Source organism: Sebastes fasciatus, chromosome 6 (genome assembly GCF_043250625.1).
Source record: "Sebastes fasciatus isolate fSebFas1 chromosome 6, fSebFas1.pri, whole genome shotgun sequence".
Classification (NCBI taxonomy): domain Eukaryota; kingdom Metazoa; phylum Chordata; class Actinopteri; order Perciformes; family Sebastidae; genus Sebastes; species Sebastes fasciatus.
Window position 1 is genome coordinate 12,041,031 of NC_133800.1, and position 13,484 is coordinate 12,054,514.

The 13,484-nt window shown below is 41.1% G+C and overlaps 1 protein-coding gene across 2 annotated transcripts in view; it reads right to left on the reverse strand.

Moving 5' to 3' along the window:
• Nucleotides 1–232: 232 nt before the first annotated feature.
• Nucleotides 233–13,484, reverse strand: part of aopep (aminopeptidase O (putative)) — a 90,693-nt gene continuing 77,441 nt past the window's right edge. The window contains exons 16-18 of one of the 2 annotated variants that reach the window (XM_074637659.1): nt 9,983–10,069; nt 9,727–9,875; nt 233–850 (exon numbers count right to left, since the gene is read on the reverse strand). In XM_074637659.1, coding sequence (XP_074493760.1) covers nt 9,735–9,875; nt 9,983–10,069 — 228 coding nt within the window. In that variant the 3' untranslated portion in view covers nt 233–850; nt 9,727–9,734. The remainder of the gene's footprint in view (nt 851–9,726; nt 9,876–9,982; nt 10,070–13,484) is intronic. The other variant, XM_074637660.1, reaches the window with a different exon arrangement.

Consider the following 13,484-nt stretch of genomic DNA (forward strand, 5'->3'; position numbering starts at 1 on the left):
CAGTAGTATACAGTTTTTTAATACAGAAATTTAACATACATTTTCCTCACTGGGTTTATGAACAAAAAAATATACCCAGACGGATGTCTATGAAATCTGATAAATTAATCTGGCTATAATATTTGTGCCAAATTGCATATAAAATCTGTATAATAGGCATGAGGTACTAACTGATGTTCAGGTTTTGCTCCTTCAGTGATGAAATAAGCTTAAAAAAAAAGTCATGCATTTATTTTAAGAAAAAATAATTTTATTTTAAAAAAAATACAAAGAAAAAAACATTGTTCACACAGCATTTAAAAAACTTTAATTTTCACATATTGAAATGCCCCAAGAGGTTGTATATTTTCCAGTGTCGTCACCGGGACAGAGTGAAGTAATCTGTTATGTATAAAAACGTGACTCACCTGAAAGTATTTCCTGTCTAAAGTCACAGGATCATGGCTTCAGACTAAACAGACATGAAGTCACACCTACAGACACACACACAGAACTTAAACACAGCACCTCAGGGCCTTTAAACCTGGATGGATGTGCAGTCTCTCCACCAATGAAATGTCTCTTTTCCCAGTCTATCAAACAGGTGAAATTATGTAATTCTTCTCTCTTACCACAGCAACAATGTGCTTCTCACTAGGAACAGCTTGTATTGTTGTTGGTTATTTCTTTAGACCTGAATGGACAGAGCTGCTGTGCTCTAAACCTTGCCAGTTGGCCTTGGCTGTAGAGTAAGAGCGCAGACGTCTGGTGTTCACACTGCTGAGCGATTCTGCAGCGTCTCCTCTCCTGCAGAGGAAGAGGAGGGGAGCTCTGGACCCTCGTACTGTCATCTCCGTCTGTAGTCAGCAACCTGGAAGAGAAAGATATGTTCAGATTGGAGAATTACAGAACATTTAGTAGGTGTCTACTACAATCCTCTGGTTGAACTGTTGGTATCTACCTGTTGTGAATGCAAACACTGAATACTGTGTGTGCTCAGTCTAGACGAATAATCCAGTTTAGATGTTGTTTAGCCGCAGACACAGAACCCGACAGATACTGGGTTTTGGAGGCGGATGCCAATATTTGAGAGTTTAAAAATCTGATAAAAAATAGATCAATATAGTTGTTGATAAGGATCTCTTATATGAAATTAAATTAAATTAAAGAAAATAACAGCAGTACATTTTACAGTTGAAAAATAAACTTTCCAGTACCCTCTGGTGGACAAACCATGCAATGCCGACACTATTTCTAACATCTTACTGCAAACATACTGTATATTACATATTAATCTGTCGATATATATGCTAATACATATAATGTTTTGTGAGTTCAACAGTCGAAAACACAAAAATATCTTATTTACAGTCGTATAAAACAGACAAAAACACACATTTTCACAAAGATTTATCAATTATCAAAATTGTTGCCAATTAATTTTCTGGCAATTAACTGACCGATTAATCCACTGGTTCCCAACCTGGGGGATCCGACACCCACTAGGGGTCGCCAAAGCTTCACCGGGGTGGCGAGGCCTTCTTGATTTGAACTTTTTAATTTTTTTTTAATATAGAGTTGGCCTATAAATTTCAGTATTTCATTAATTTCTGTGAAGAAGTTTGGATTATTATTTAAGCGATAAACTTAAAAAATTAAAAAAGTACACAGTTAAAACAACCAAAGAGCTAATAGAACAATGGCCAAGTGTCAGGGAGAAGAAAACACTGAATTTGTTTAAAAAAAAAAAAAGCCTGTTAAGTAGATATGATTGTTAAAAATAATAATAAAAAAACATAATACATAGGATTATATTAAAAGTTCCTAAAAATAACTAATTTATCCAAATTGCTAATTTTACACAAACTTCCTGTTATTGTGTTCACTATTTGGGTTAATTGTACAGTTTATCAGTTGTTCTTAACCATTATTGTTATGCATTCAATATAATATGAAATATCCATCAATTGTCACTAAGTCAGGGGTCATCAGATTACTCCATGAGAGAAAAGGGGTCCCTTGAGGTAAAAGGTTGGGAACCACTGGATTAATCAACAAATCGTTTCAGAAACAGATATAATCTTTATAATCAGATATATCCTTTAAATGCAGGGAATTATACAAAGTATTCTCTTGAAACATAGTGAAATTCATCTGACAACAAAGCACATGCTGTGTGATAACCGTGGTACCACCATGGATGTGATCATTTTTCAAATCCTGAAAAGAAATCTTGTGAAACAAAACCCTTAAAACCTCCAGTAGAACAGCGGCTCTCGTGTATAATCTGTTAAAAGTCTGTTGAGACCAGTGCTTGTGTTGAGAGTTCTGGATCGGTTGTGAGTGGACTGGACTCCTGTTCCTGCTGAACTGAGCCAGTGGTTGTATAGGACTGATATTCAGCTCAGTAGGCACAGGAAACCAAGCCCATATCTTGCTTCTCTCTTTCTCACGAAGCACTGGCAAGCTATGAACACATACTTTTCTGTTTTGTTTTTTTTGTCTGTAATGAAGCAAAAAGCAATGCCAACTCAGACTGCGTGTCAGGCAGCGTTCCGCTTTGCCAAACCCACAAGAAACCCCACGACTGTAGGTTCATTTAAACTGTTGAGACTGTTGGATTTCACTAGCTGGTGAAAGGTGTGGTTGACACGGTAGAAACCCCTCCACCACAGTGTCAGCAGCCGCTGCTGGATGGTGGGAGACATCCAAAAATGATTGGTGCATTGTTGGCATAAAAAAAAAAAAAAGGCTATGAGACTATTTCAGGAGTCCGATCATAAAAATCAAACTATAAATCCATCAAAATCACATTCCAGCACCTTCTGTGTGCATACATACTGCATCGCTTAAAATTGAAAACGTTTCCACCAATATACTTTGAAACAGAATCTAATACAGCAGCTCTCTAATATATAGCTGACATTAAAGAGACGATCAGTCAAGTTTAGTTTGTGTGTAGAGAAGAAGGTGTGGATGGTTGTGGGCCAAATCCGTTTATTTTGGGTGTCTTTATACAATGTTGCTTTGTCCTTTTATGTGCAGAGCACCATTTCCCTCCCATTAGAGTGTAATAAATCACCTTTTAGATACGGGCTCTGATGGCAATTCCTCTCTTTTACAGGCCTTTGATGGTCATTACTCTTTTAACAGGCCCTAAATATAGGTCTAAAAATGGCAGGCTCCACATGGCCCTCATTTCTAATTCACACATCTGTCCTCGTTTAGTCGCCATTTTTGTCGACGTGAATATAGAGCGCTATAATACCTCCTCACGCCTCTTATTCTGATTGCCAAAAAAAAAAGGCAGACCAGTTCTAAAATACATTTCCAGCCATCTGTCACTGTTTTGATTAGGGAGAGATCGGTCCAGAACGGTATAGCTTTGCATTACAATTAGCGGACTACACCAGCATTATAGCAGGGGTTATACAGGAAGTCACGATGGGTCAGCATTTTAAACTTAAAAGTGTGATTTATTCTTTGCATATAGTCCAGCTGGAATTATTGACAGCTCGGATGATGAATGCACTTAGTAGGAATTTGTTTTTCAGAGAAACTTCATGTTTGGTAGGAACATGCAAATGGAGGTTGTTGTGTAACAGTTCCAAAACAAATCCTGGGACAAGTGAGACAGACTGAGATTGATCACTGCAGAAACTTACATGATAATATTTCTGAGAAAGTTTGTCCTTAGTTTGTTAGTTTTATTGTGTTTTAAAGCTTATCGTGACTAATTTGGGAACCCTCTCTCAGTACACTCTGTAACACTCGAAACAAAGCGTGTGGCGTGACCCAATTGACAATTCCTGCCTTTCTTGTCATCAGTTGGTGTTTTACAGGATCGCAGCCTTTTTGTTTCTCTGGTACAAAACAATTGAAGCTCATATATATCGTGCAGTAAATCCACTTTAGAAACACTTAATTGTCCCAATAAAGTGAAACTGACATCCCTAAATGATGGCAAGCTCTGAAAGTCGTTGCAAGATTTCCATCCTCTGACGCCTCGGCCTTGTTTTCCTTCACAGTGTGGAAAGGTGTTCAGTGAGAATCTGTCTGCTTTATGGATCTCTGTATCTTCCCCGGGCTGAGATTAGATCAGAAATCAATACGTATCAGCCGGGGATGCACTTTTCACCGCCAAAGTGATTTGAGGTTTAAAACCTGGAGCACTTTAAGTACATAAAGGAGGATTTTGAGCACTGATTTGCTGCAGGCCTCGTCAACCTTTTTTAACTAGCTACCCTGCTGTGTCTGAATTAAAGGAATAGTTTGACTTTTTTCTTGTATAAACCCAGTAAAGCATTACTAAAAATCATAAAAACATACGATACGATCATCCTACTGTGCACATGTTTAAAAATGTCCTCTCGGTTTCATACGCGCTGATCACAGGGAGGGCTGATAAATGAAATAAATGAATACATAAATAAATAAATAAAACTGCATCTTTAAAAAAAAAAAAAAATGCATTTATTTATACTACTATTACCGTCTACTACGAATCGTCATCCAATTAAAATGGTTCCAGCTCTGAGTGACATAGATGTTGTGGCCAATATGTAAATAGTCTACTGCCCCCTCAAGACTGTGTGCTGGTCTGGTGTAGCCCAGTGTCTCCCATTAATGACGTAGACCCGCCACAGTTTCATAATGAACCTAAAGTATTTTTACACTTATGCAGTCTGTCCGGGGGATTCAAGGGCAGGTCTATGACTATATGTATTTAACACATACTGTATAGAATTTGTATGCAGTATAACTTTGGGACGCACCAAAGTCTGCTGTAAGAAAGCCAGAATAGTGGAGCTGAAGGACAATGACGATGACGAGGGCGATGATGGTATAGCCACTGCTCCCGGATTGATGAAATATCTGTCAGCAGCATTAAGCAGCGTTTGGGTCTTTCCCAGGCCTCATTAGGACTGAAAGAACAGTCTCTCTCCTGAGGTACCTGGCTATCACCTTCGCTACAATTACTACAGTGCGTGCAAACCGGCATCGTCTGCGGCATTATCTTTTAAACTACGTAACTGAAAGGAGACGGAAGCAGAGAGGGGTGGAAGTAGAGAGCAAGGAAGGAAGATGAAAGAAGAGGGAAAGAACAACATGCAAAGCAGGAGAGCGTGGAGCGGCGCTCATTAGCAATGTTGCACAGCGTTTTTGAATTTGAGAGGAGGCTTGTGTGTTTAATTCTGAGTGAGAGGGGTTCCGTGGAAAGTTTTTTAGACATGCAAGTGAGGCTGGAAGAGAGGAGAGTTATTTCGACCTATGCCAAATTGAAGGAAAATGCCGGACAAAGAGAAAGGGAGGAGCAGCAGAGTGAAATGAGATAAGAGGAAGAAGTGAAAGAGGATGCAGGACAATCAGGTTAAGGAGCGAGAAAACAGTTAAGGGGAAGGAGTTCTGTGACTGAAATGTATAAACACATATTAGATAATTGAACCCAACTGTGTTCACACAAAAGCACAAATACCCACTGTAAAAAGTTAAAAGAACATTTCTGGTTTTCCTCTCTTTCTGTCGCACACATTCATTGTCTTCCTTTGTCTGCTTGTCAGGGTCATGCTCTCCTCAGGTGCAGAACTTAGCCACTGTGAACAAAGAGGAAATCAATCACTGTTCACCAATCAGCTAAGCTCTGTGCCTGGCTGGAGAGAGGATACAAAACCTGTCTGGCGGACTGACATGTACACACACACACACACACACACACACACACACACATACACGTACACATACACACTCTTACAAAACATCACGGCCCTCTGGCTCCCTCATCACCCTTTTCCTTCTCCGCACTTCCAAATCATCAAATCATCAACTCCTCAAACACAATCACACACACTCTTAGATAATCATGTCTTCTTTAGTTTTAAGTTTCTGGGGAATGAATGATTATGTGTGTAGTTGGGGGGAGGTGGAGGGGGGTTGTGGTTGCCATGGCAGCCGGCTGGGTCAGGGCTGTGTGGTAATCCCTGGCAATGTGATTTTATCATAAGTCACAAATCAGCACGCCAGGAACCCTCACAGCCCAGACATGAAAGAACAAGATCTTCTCTGTCTTTTTTTTTTTTTCATTCTTCGTCTAACTACATCCTCAAGCCCAGCGCTAACCTGCGCCACCTAGAAATCAAACTTTTGTTTGTCCTTTCTCTTTCTCCCTTACGTCTGCCGTCAGAGCGCAGTCATGAAAAGACCAGACCTGTAGATCCTCACTCCCTCTCTCTCGCGCACTATTTCCTTGGTTACCCCTCTCCTCCTCCTCTCCGATTCGCCACGCTCGGCTAACCCGGCGATATGCCCCTCATTAAGCGGATCAAGAGGGATTCCAGAGGCATGTACCGGGGGAAGAAAAGAACGAGGGAGCGAGCAGGGAGGGGGAAAAGAAAAAAGAAAAAGGACGGGGGGAGACCACCCTTCTCCTTTAAAGGGTTGTGCTTTTTAGGTTTAAAAACACAGAGCAGGGAGTGCACCTTGACAGACATGTTGTTTTCAGTTAAAACCCTCTCAGCCCGCCTCAGCCTAATCCCACTGTACTGTGGTGAGTCTGAGTGTGTGTGTGTGTGTGTGTGTGTGTGTGTGTCTGTGAGGGTGCGAGGGTGTAAAGGGTACAGGGAGGACTGCTCTACTTAAGAAAGGATGGTGGGGGCGCACAAACTGAGCAGTAAAACATCAATCCATCTCCCCACAGTGCAATATGAAAAAGCAGTGAGGAGGTTGCTTCATCCATCATTTTAATTGGAGAGAGATCTGGACCTGAGCTCAGCTGACCAGCGTGATCCATTGATGTTTACAGAGGCTTGTTTGGTTCGGTCCAATGGGAAGCAATAGTAAAAGTTAGGATATAAATCTCTAAATGCTTCCTTTCTTCTTCTATTCTTTGTAGCTGTTCCGTTTCAGTCCTCCTGTACTTGTAGTGCGGCTCCACAGGGAGGTGTAGTGAGGGAGTGAAGGATGATGACAAAAGATCGGCGGGCACGGACAGATAGACGCTACATATGTGTGTGCTGTATGTGTGTGTGTGTGTCAAAGAGATTTATCAGGACTGAGCCAGATGCCAAGCACTTGTCTAGAAAGCCTTTCACATCCTGTGCAAATGCATAAAGCTGTCGGTCTGTGTGTATGCGCGTGTGTGTGTGTCTGAAGATAAAAGCCTGTCTTGTAGTGGCTTGGTCACGGCCTAAAAAAAGGATTTGGCGCTGTAAGTCACTCAGGTTGACGTGGCGGACAAGTATTTAGCAGCTCCTTTTGACGCAGCCTGTGTTGACCAAGGTCACAGGCACCTGGTTTAACCTTATACTTATGCTGGATTGGGGGGGGTGTTAGATCAGTTGTTCCAAACCTTGTTGCCTAAAGCTTCAGTAGGTATGTGGCATCATTGGGCTAAAACTGAAGCCTCTCCAGTATGCTAAGTGTGTGGGAGAGCTACGGTGGCTGATTCAAAAACGGGAATGGCCCTCTCTAGAACCAGCTGTTGTGAGAGTAGCGTAGGCCATCTGGAGCAGAGCCAGTGTGTAGAGTGTGTGTGTATGTGGGAAGAGAGTGGTGAAGCAAAAGAGAGATAGTCAGCAGCGGCAACAGCAACTTTATCGACTCCGGCCCAAGCATGAAAAGTTAACAGTGTTTAGTTTGTCCGTTCTGGGCTAATGTAGAAACATGGCGGAGCAACACGGCAGACTCTGTGAAGAGGACCCGCTCATTATGTAGATATAAACGGCTCATCATAAGCTAACCAAAACACATCTTCTCAGTTTCAGGTGATTATACACTAAAGAAAACATAGTTATTAATATTATATTCCATTTTTGCCAACAATTCCCCTTAATTGTTACACCCTGTTCCTTTAATAGGAAATGAGTTACACCAGTGTAAACTTTAAGTTGAACCTTAACTGTACATTACTAACCTGTATGGTGCAACCTTTTATATTGTGACTACGTTCTTACTTCTGATAAACTCTTAAAATTAGCCAAAATCTTAAAATCTTACTTAAAATTCATGTAAAGCCAGATACAGTTGGCCAAATTAAAGCTTACTTTCTCAATTGAGCCTGTGAGTGATGGGTTCTACGTGAACACACAACTTTCTGCCAAAGTTATAATGATTCTGGTTATTTCACGCGAGAGATTTTTTGGATTTATGTTTTCTCCGTGCTATTGGGACTGGTTTGAAGCAGATCTGGCTCATGTTGGAAAAGGTGATATAATGTATTTCTCTACATCAATCAAAGTTCAGCAAAATCGGAATCATAATCGATTTTAGAGACATTTTTTGTTACATATGTTGAAATTCTCATTACATCCCAACAGCAATCAATAAATCAAAAGCGGGGGAGTGGCTTTGGAGGGGGTCCTGAAGGGACGGGCTTTCAATGTTGCCGACTTGGCAAATTTCTGGCTAGATTTATGGACTTTTGGAGCTAGTGCCGCTAGCTACTTTCATTGTAAAAGAGTGGGCAACACTGGACTCGTTTTTTCGGCTGGATCATTTTTAAAAATCTAGAGTATTCTTGAGAATTTCTAAAGATCGTCCACCCTGCCTTGAAGTTGATAAATGAATAGAAAATGAACTGGCAACTATTCTGACAATTGATTAATCGTTTAAGTCATTTCTGCTTCTCAAATGTGAGGATTTACTGCTCTTCTCTGTTTTACATCATTATAAATTGAATATCTTTGTTTGTTTATATATGTAGCATTTGAACCACAGTATACTACTCACTGTATTGTTTAAAAGCTTTGAAGAATAGCTGGGTTACTATAGTTCAATTATGGAGCCAAGATCCGTTTAATTGCCTGCTCTCATTATTCAAAGGTTAGTGTCAGTAATAGCAGGACTGTTATGAAAAGATCAGCAGCTTCAAAGAGACCTGTCTTCACTCCAGTCCTCCCTTTCGCTCTCTCTCCCCCTCCCATTTCTTTGTCTGTCCGTCTAAACCATAAATTTCTCTCTTCCCTTCATTTAGTGTGAGACCAATAAACCCCTCACTCTTCTGAATCGTCTAAAAGCTCAATGCGCACACACACACACACAGGAGGAATTTCAGGGTCAACAGTATAAAAATCACCCCACATCGAGTAGAGACCGGCCCGAGCCCCTCCGAAAACGCTCGTTGACCCGTTCTCTCTCTTGCTCTTTCTTCCCTCTCTCGTTTGTTTGAGGAACACATTCCCAAATTCCTTCTCTGACAAACACATCCTGATGGCGCTGCTGAGAAACCACGGAAAAGGCCCCATTTTGAGACACAAACACACACGTGCACACACACACACACACACACACACACACACTCAATGGGATCAGAGAGGAATGTGAAGTATAGGTAGCCAAGTGACTCAAGTGTGGACTGTCCGCTGGGGCAGAGGGAATCAGGATCAATCCAACACAAAGCTTTCTTTTACGGCCGCCACCTCAGGCTAAAAGGTCAGATATGAGATAGAAATATTGTCTTTTAATGTGTAGAAATAAGTAAAGAACGGAGGAAGAGTAACAATAATTAGCATGACATGCACACCCACACAAAACCTACGCAAATGTATTTTTACTTTTCTGATTCAGCTTGTTAAGAGACCTCTTGATGTGAATCATGATGAAACCAACGTTACACTAATTTGCAGAGACATGAATGAAGAAATAAAATAAGTAAAAGTACAAAACAAGAGGATGAAACTTTAGACACAAAATGGCATGATGCGCAGCATGGTCGACACGAGGGAAAGGAAAAAACTGAGAATGAGACTTCACCTCCAATGTCACAGGACCATCTTCTCCACCACTCTGCGTGCCGATTGGTCCATTTCTTCCTGGACCAATGAGAGGCAGCGGCGGGCCAGAGCCTGCTGTTCCGGGTCCTCCTGAATCATCAGCTCCCCGTACAGATACACACCCATAGCCTGAAACACAGGGCCATGTAAACTGTAAAGGCTTTTCTCTCAGGTTGAATCAGAGTTTTAAAAGTGTTTCTTGTGTATCATACAGGACAACAGTTGTGTCTACTTACTTGGCCATGAACTAGAAAGTGTTCCACGTCTCCGTAAGCGCGAGTATACGCGTGTTTGACCACCAACACACACCAGCTATGTTGGACCTGGAAGCCAAAACAGAGGCAAACATATACAACAACTATTAATGGAATCGGAAACAAAAATATTCATTTAATTATTTAAAATCTGACCTTGAGATGAAAAATCTCCTATTTAAGAGCAAAAATGGTAGCAGGGCTGAGCGATATGGCCAAAATCTTCTATCCTGATATAGGTCATTCCATATGTCGATAACGATATTCATCATGATACAGCATGCTTTCTGGTAATTCAATAAATAAATAGTCTATATGAAATAACCACATGGTAATGCCTGTTTTTGTATACTCCTGTATGAATTAAACACTTGACAAATGAAAAGTACTGAGCATTTTCTCATTTTAGGAACTTGAGTTCAAAATGAAACAGTTTTAAGTGAAATTATAGAGAACAAAGTAATAAATATAGGCCTAGCGATATACAGTATATCGCCATATTGCCCAGCCCTAAACGGAAGCACAATGTTGTCAACATGGACCAACATAGAAACAAGAAATCAAAGAAAAAAAAATGATAGGCATTTAAAAAAACCTAACTTCTAACTAAAGATATACATTAAACCTGCCTATATCCGTCTTTAAAATGTCCATGATGTTATGTCTGTAGTTATATGAGGTCACTGGTGTATGTTGTTCATTCAAAGCTAACCACATGAAAGCGTTACCACCGTGTATTCTATACGCTTGGTACAGACAATAAGAAGTTAAAGGGATAAATTACTCTTAAACATAGTTTATATCACTAATAAAAAAAAAAAATCATAAAAAAGCAGATGATGGCAAAGATTTATAATCTGATTCTTTTATTGTTATGCTTTTGGCCAGTGCACTCAGACATGAATGCGAACAGGTCTCCCTCAATGCCAGTAACAAAAGACACCGTCACGGCTCATCTGACATGCTGAGAGACAAAGCTGGAGGCTGCTCCGCCGACAACGAATAGATTCATCAATCGGAGGATTAACAGACGTGAACTTTGTTTCAGAAAGGAAACCGTCTCAATCTAAAGTTCATGTTTAAACGTTATATTTAATTCTCTGAAAACGTGCATGTGTGTAGGTGCGTTTTTACTGTATGTGTGTATTTGTGTGTGTGAAAGCTAATGCCTGGCCTTTCTCCCAGAGGATCAATAGGAGCTCTGTTGCCGCGGTTACAGGAGAGATCAGAGACTGCCTCTGTCCTTGCCTCAGCCATCATCCTTCATCATCTGCTATGAGCGTGCACGTGTGTGTGTGTGTGTGTGTGTGTGTGTGTGTGTGTGTGTGCGTGGATACACCGTGCATGTGTATATGGATAGACTCTTGTGGAGGAAACAGACAGAGGATGATAAAAGAGGCAGAAGAGCGATAAAAAAACCCAGATGAAGAATCTTTTAAAGCACCGTCACTACTTTAAAGCCTGACAGTTTCCCTCGGATAGTTTTTTCGTGGGTATTTCAATCTCCTCTATAACTATCTCCACACACTCAGGATAATAAACTAGTCCTTTGGAGAGTACAGTGACCAAGCGTGGGTGATTGATTCTTTTTCAACAGCTCAAGCTTTGGGCATTTCTGCCTCATTTTGAGGTAGCATTCTAGAGATGGATCTACCTGAGCGCTGTGCGATGGTGTTCACACTCTTAATAGGAGTTTCTGCTTTGTTTGTTTGTGCCAGAAATGTTGCGTTGCCCTCCACCTGTTTATGCAGCAAGAGAATGGAAATGCTCCATTTAGAACAGCCACATTTAAGTCCTCACGCAAACCTACTGAATAAACATGAGATTAATTGGTCTCAGAAGGGCTTTCTAGTTCTATCCAAATTTAAAATCTCCCTTTGCCCGTATATTGTCTGCCTCTGTTTACTCTGGAAGGCTGCAAAAATCCCAAATCATGACAAAAAGCAAAAGGGTAAGTGTACCACACTCTGGTACCGTCTGCCTACATGGGAACAAGGCTATGTGTGTGTCTATACTCATGAACGTGGGAGTGTGCACAAGTGTGTACAGTATGTGTACCCTCTGGTGCCAGCCCTGCCCTTCTGGCCTGCGTAGCCCCAGCAGCTGTTCCCTGCGCTGGGTTACATTCCTGGGGAGAGCCCTGGGGCAGAGCAGCTGCCTGGTGCACCTCTCCTTACCCCCCTTTTTACTCGGTTTCCTCTCGCTGGGCCTCTCTCTCTGACAGCACATGCAATAACACGGTGACATTCCTTCATTTATTACTGCACCCCTGCCCCTCCTTCAGCCTTCACCACCACCACCACCACCACCACCACCGATTCCGACACATAACGTACTCCGTGTGTGCTCGCTCTTACCATGACCAACGAAGAATCTGATAGATAAGACAGACACGCAAAAGCATGTAGTGAGTGAAGATGCCAGAGCAGTGTTACGGTAGTCTTGACTTGTCCACATACTGGGCGCCCCAAACGCAGCCTCATATACTGACTTTATAGCCGAAGAGAGGAAATATACTGTAAATTGTATTGAATCAAAAATAAAAATGGAAACAGCATTAACTGCCTACTCAACCTCCTCAACTTTCCTTTCAACTAGGTGTGCAACCAACAATTTATATTCATAACGGTGTACATAAATTGTTTTTCGCAATTCCTTTTGTCTCTAAAATGTCATAAAGTAGTGAAAAATGACAATTGTAATTTTCTAAAGCCTAAGCTGCCGTCTTCAATTTGCTTGTTTTGTCAAAAGATATTCAATTTACTATCACATAAGACAACAAAAGCAGCAAGTCCTCACAATTGACAAGCTTGCACTGGGGAATGTTTGACATTTTTGCTTGAAATACTACTAAAACGATTATCAAAATATTTTCATTTTCTGTCAATCAACTAATCGATTAATGAACTAATTGTTTCGGCTCTACTTTCATATCCGTGCTCCATGACGCTATATAATCGTAGCTGCTGTTATTGTTTTCCTGTCTAGTCGTTTGCCCAGTGGCACCTATTGGGACTGGAAGGGGATTCCCTCCTCGGTGATCCTTCTCAAGTTTTCCCATTAGAGGGTTTTGTTTGGGGGGGAAGTTTTTCTTGTTAACTTGAGGAGCTGTTTTTGTTTCCAGTCTGTGAAGCCCACTGAGAATGTCATTGTGATGAAAGGCTATACAAATAAACTTGAGTTTTTTGCTTTTTTTCCTAGACACTCCTTAGTTTATTCTTAATTCTCCACAGTTTGTTGTGGAACCAGACTTGATGTGGTCCAGTGAAGTCTCCAGTCACTGCAGGAGTCAAAGCCTAACCTGGGCACGAAACAGACAATGTGTCCTGTGTGCTTGACCGATAGACGACCTTCGACACACACAAGCATGCATGTACGCCCTCTAAAAATCAGAAACGCGCTCACGAAACTACACACATCAAGTCAAACTTCATTTATATAGCACATTTAAAACTGCAGTTGATACAAATACAAATGAATAGAA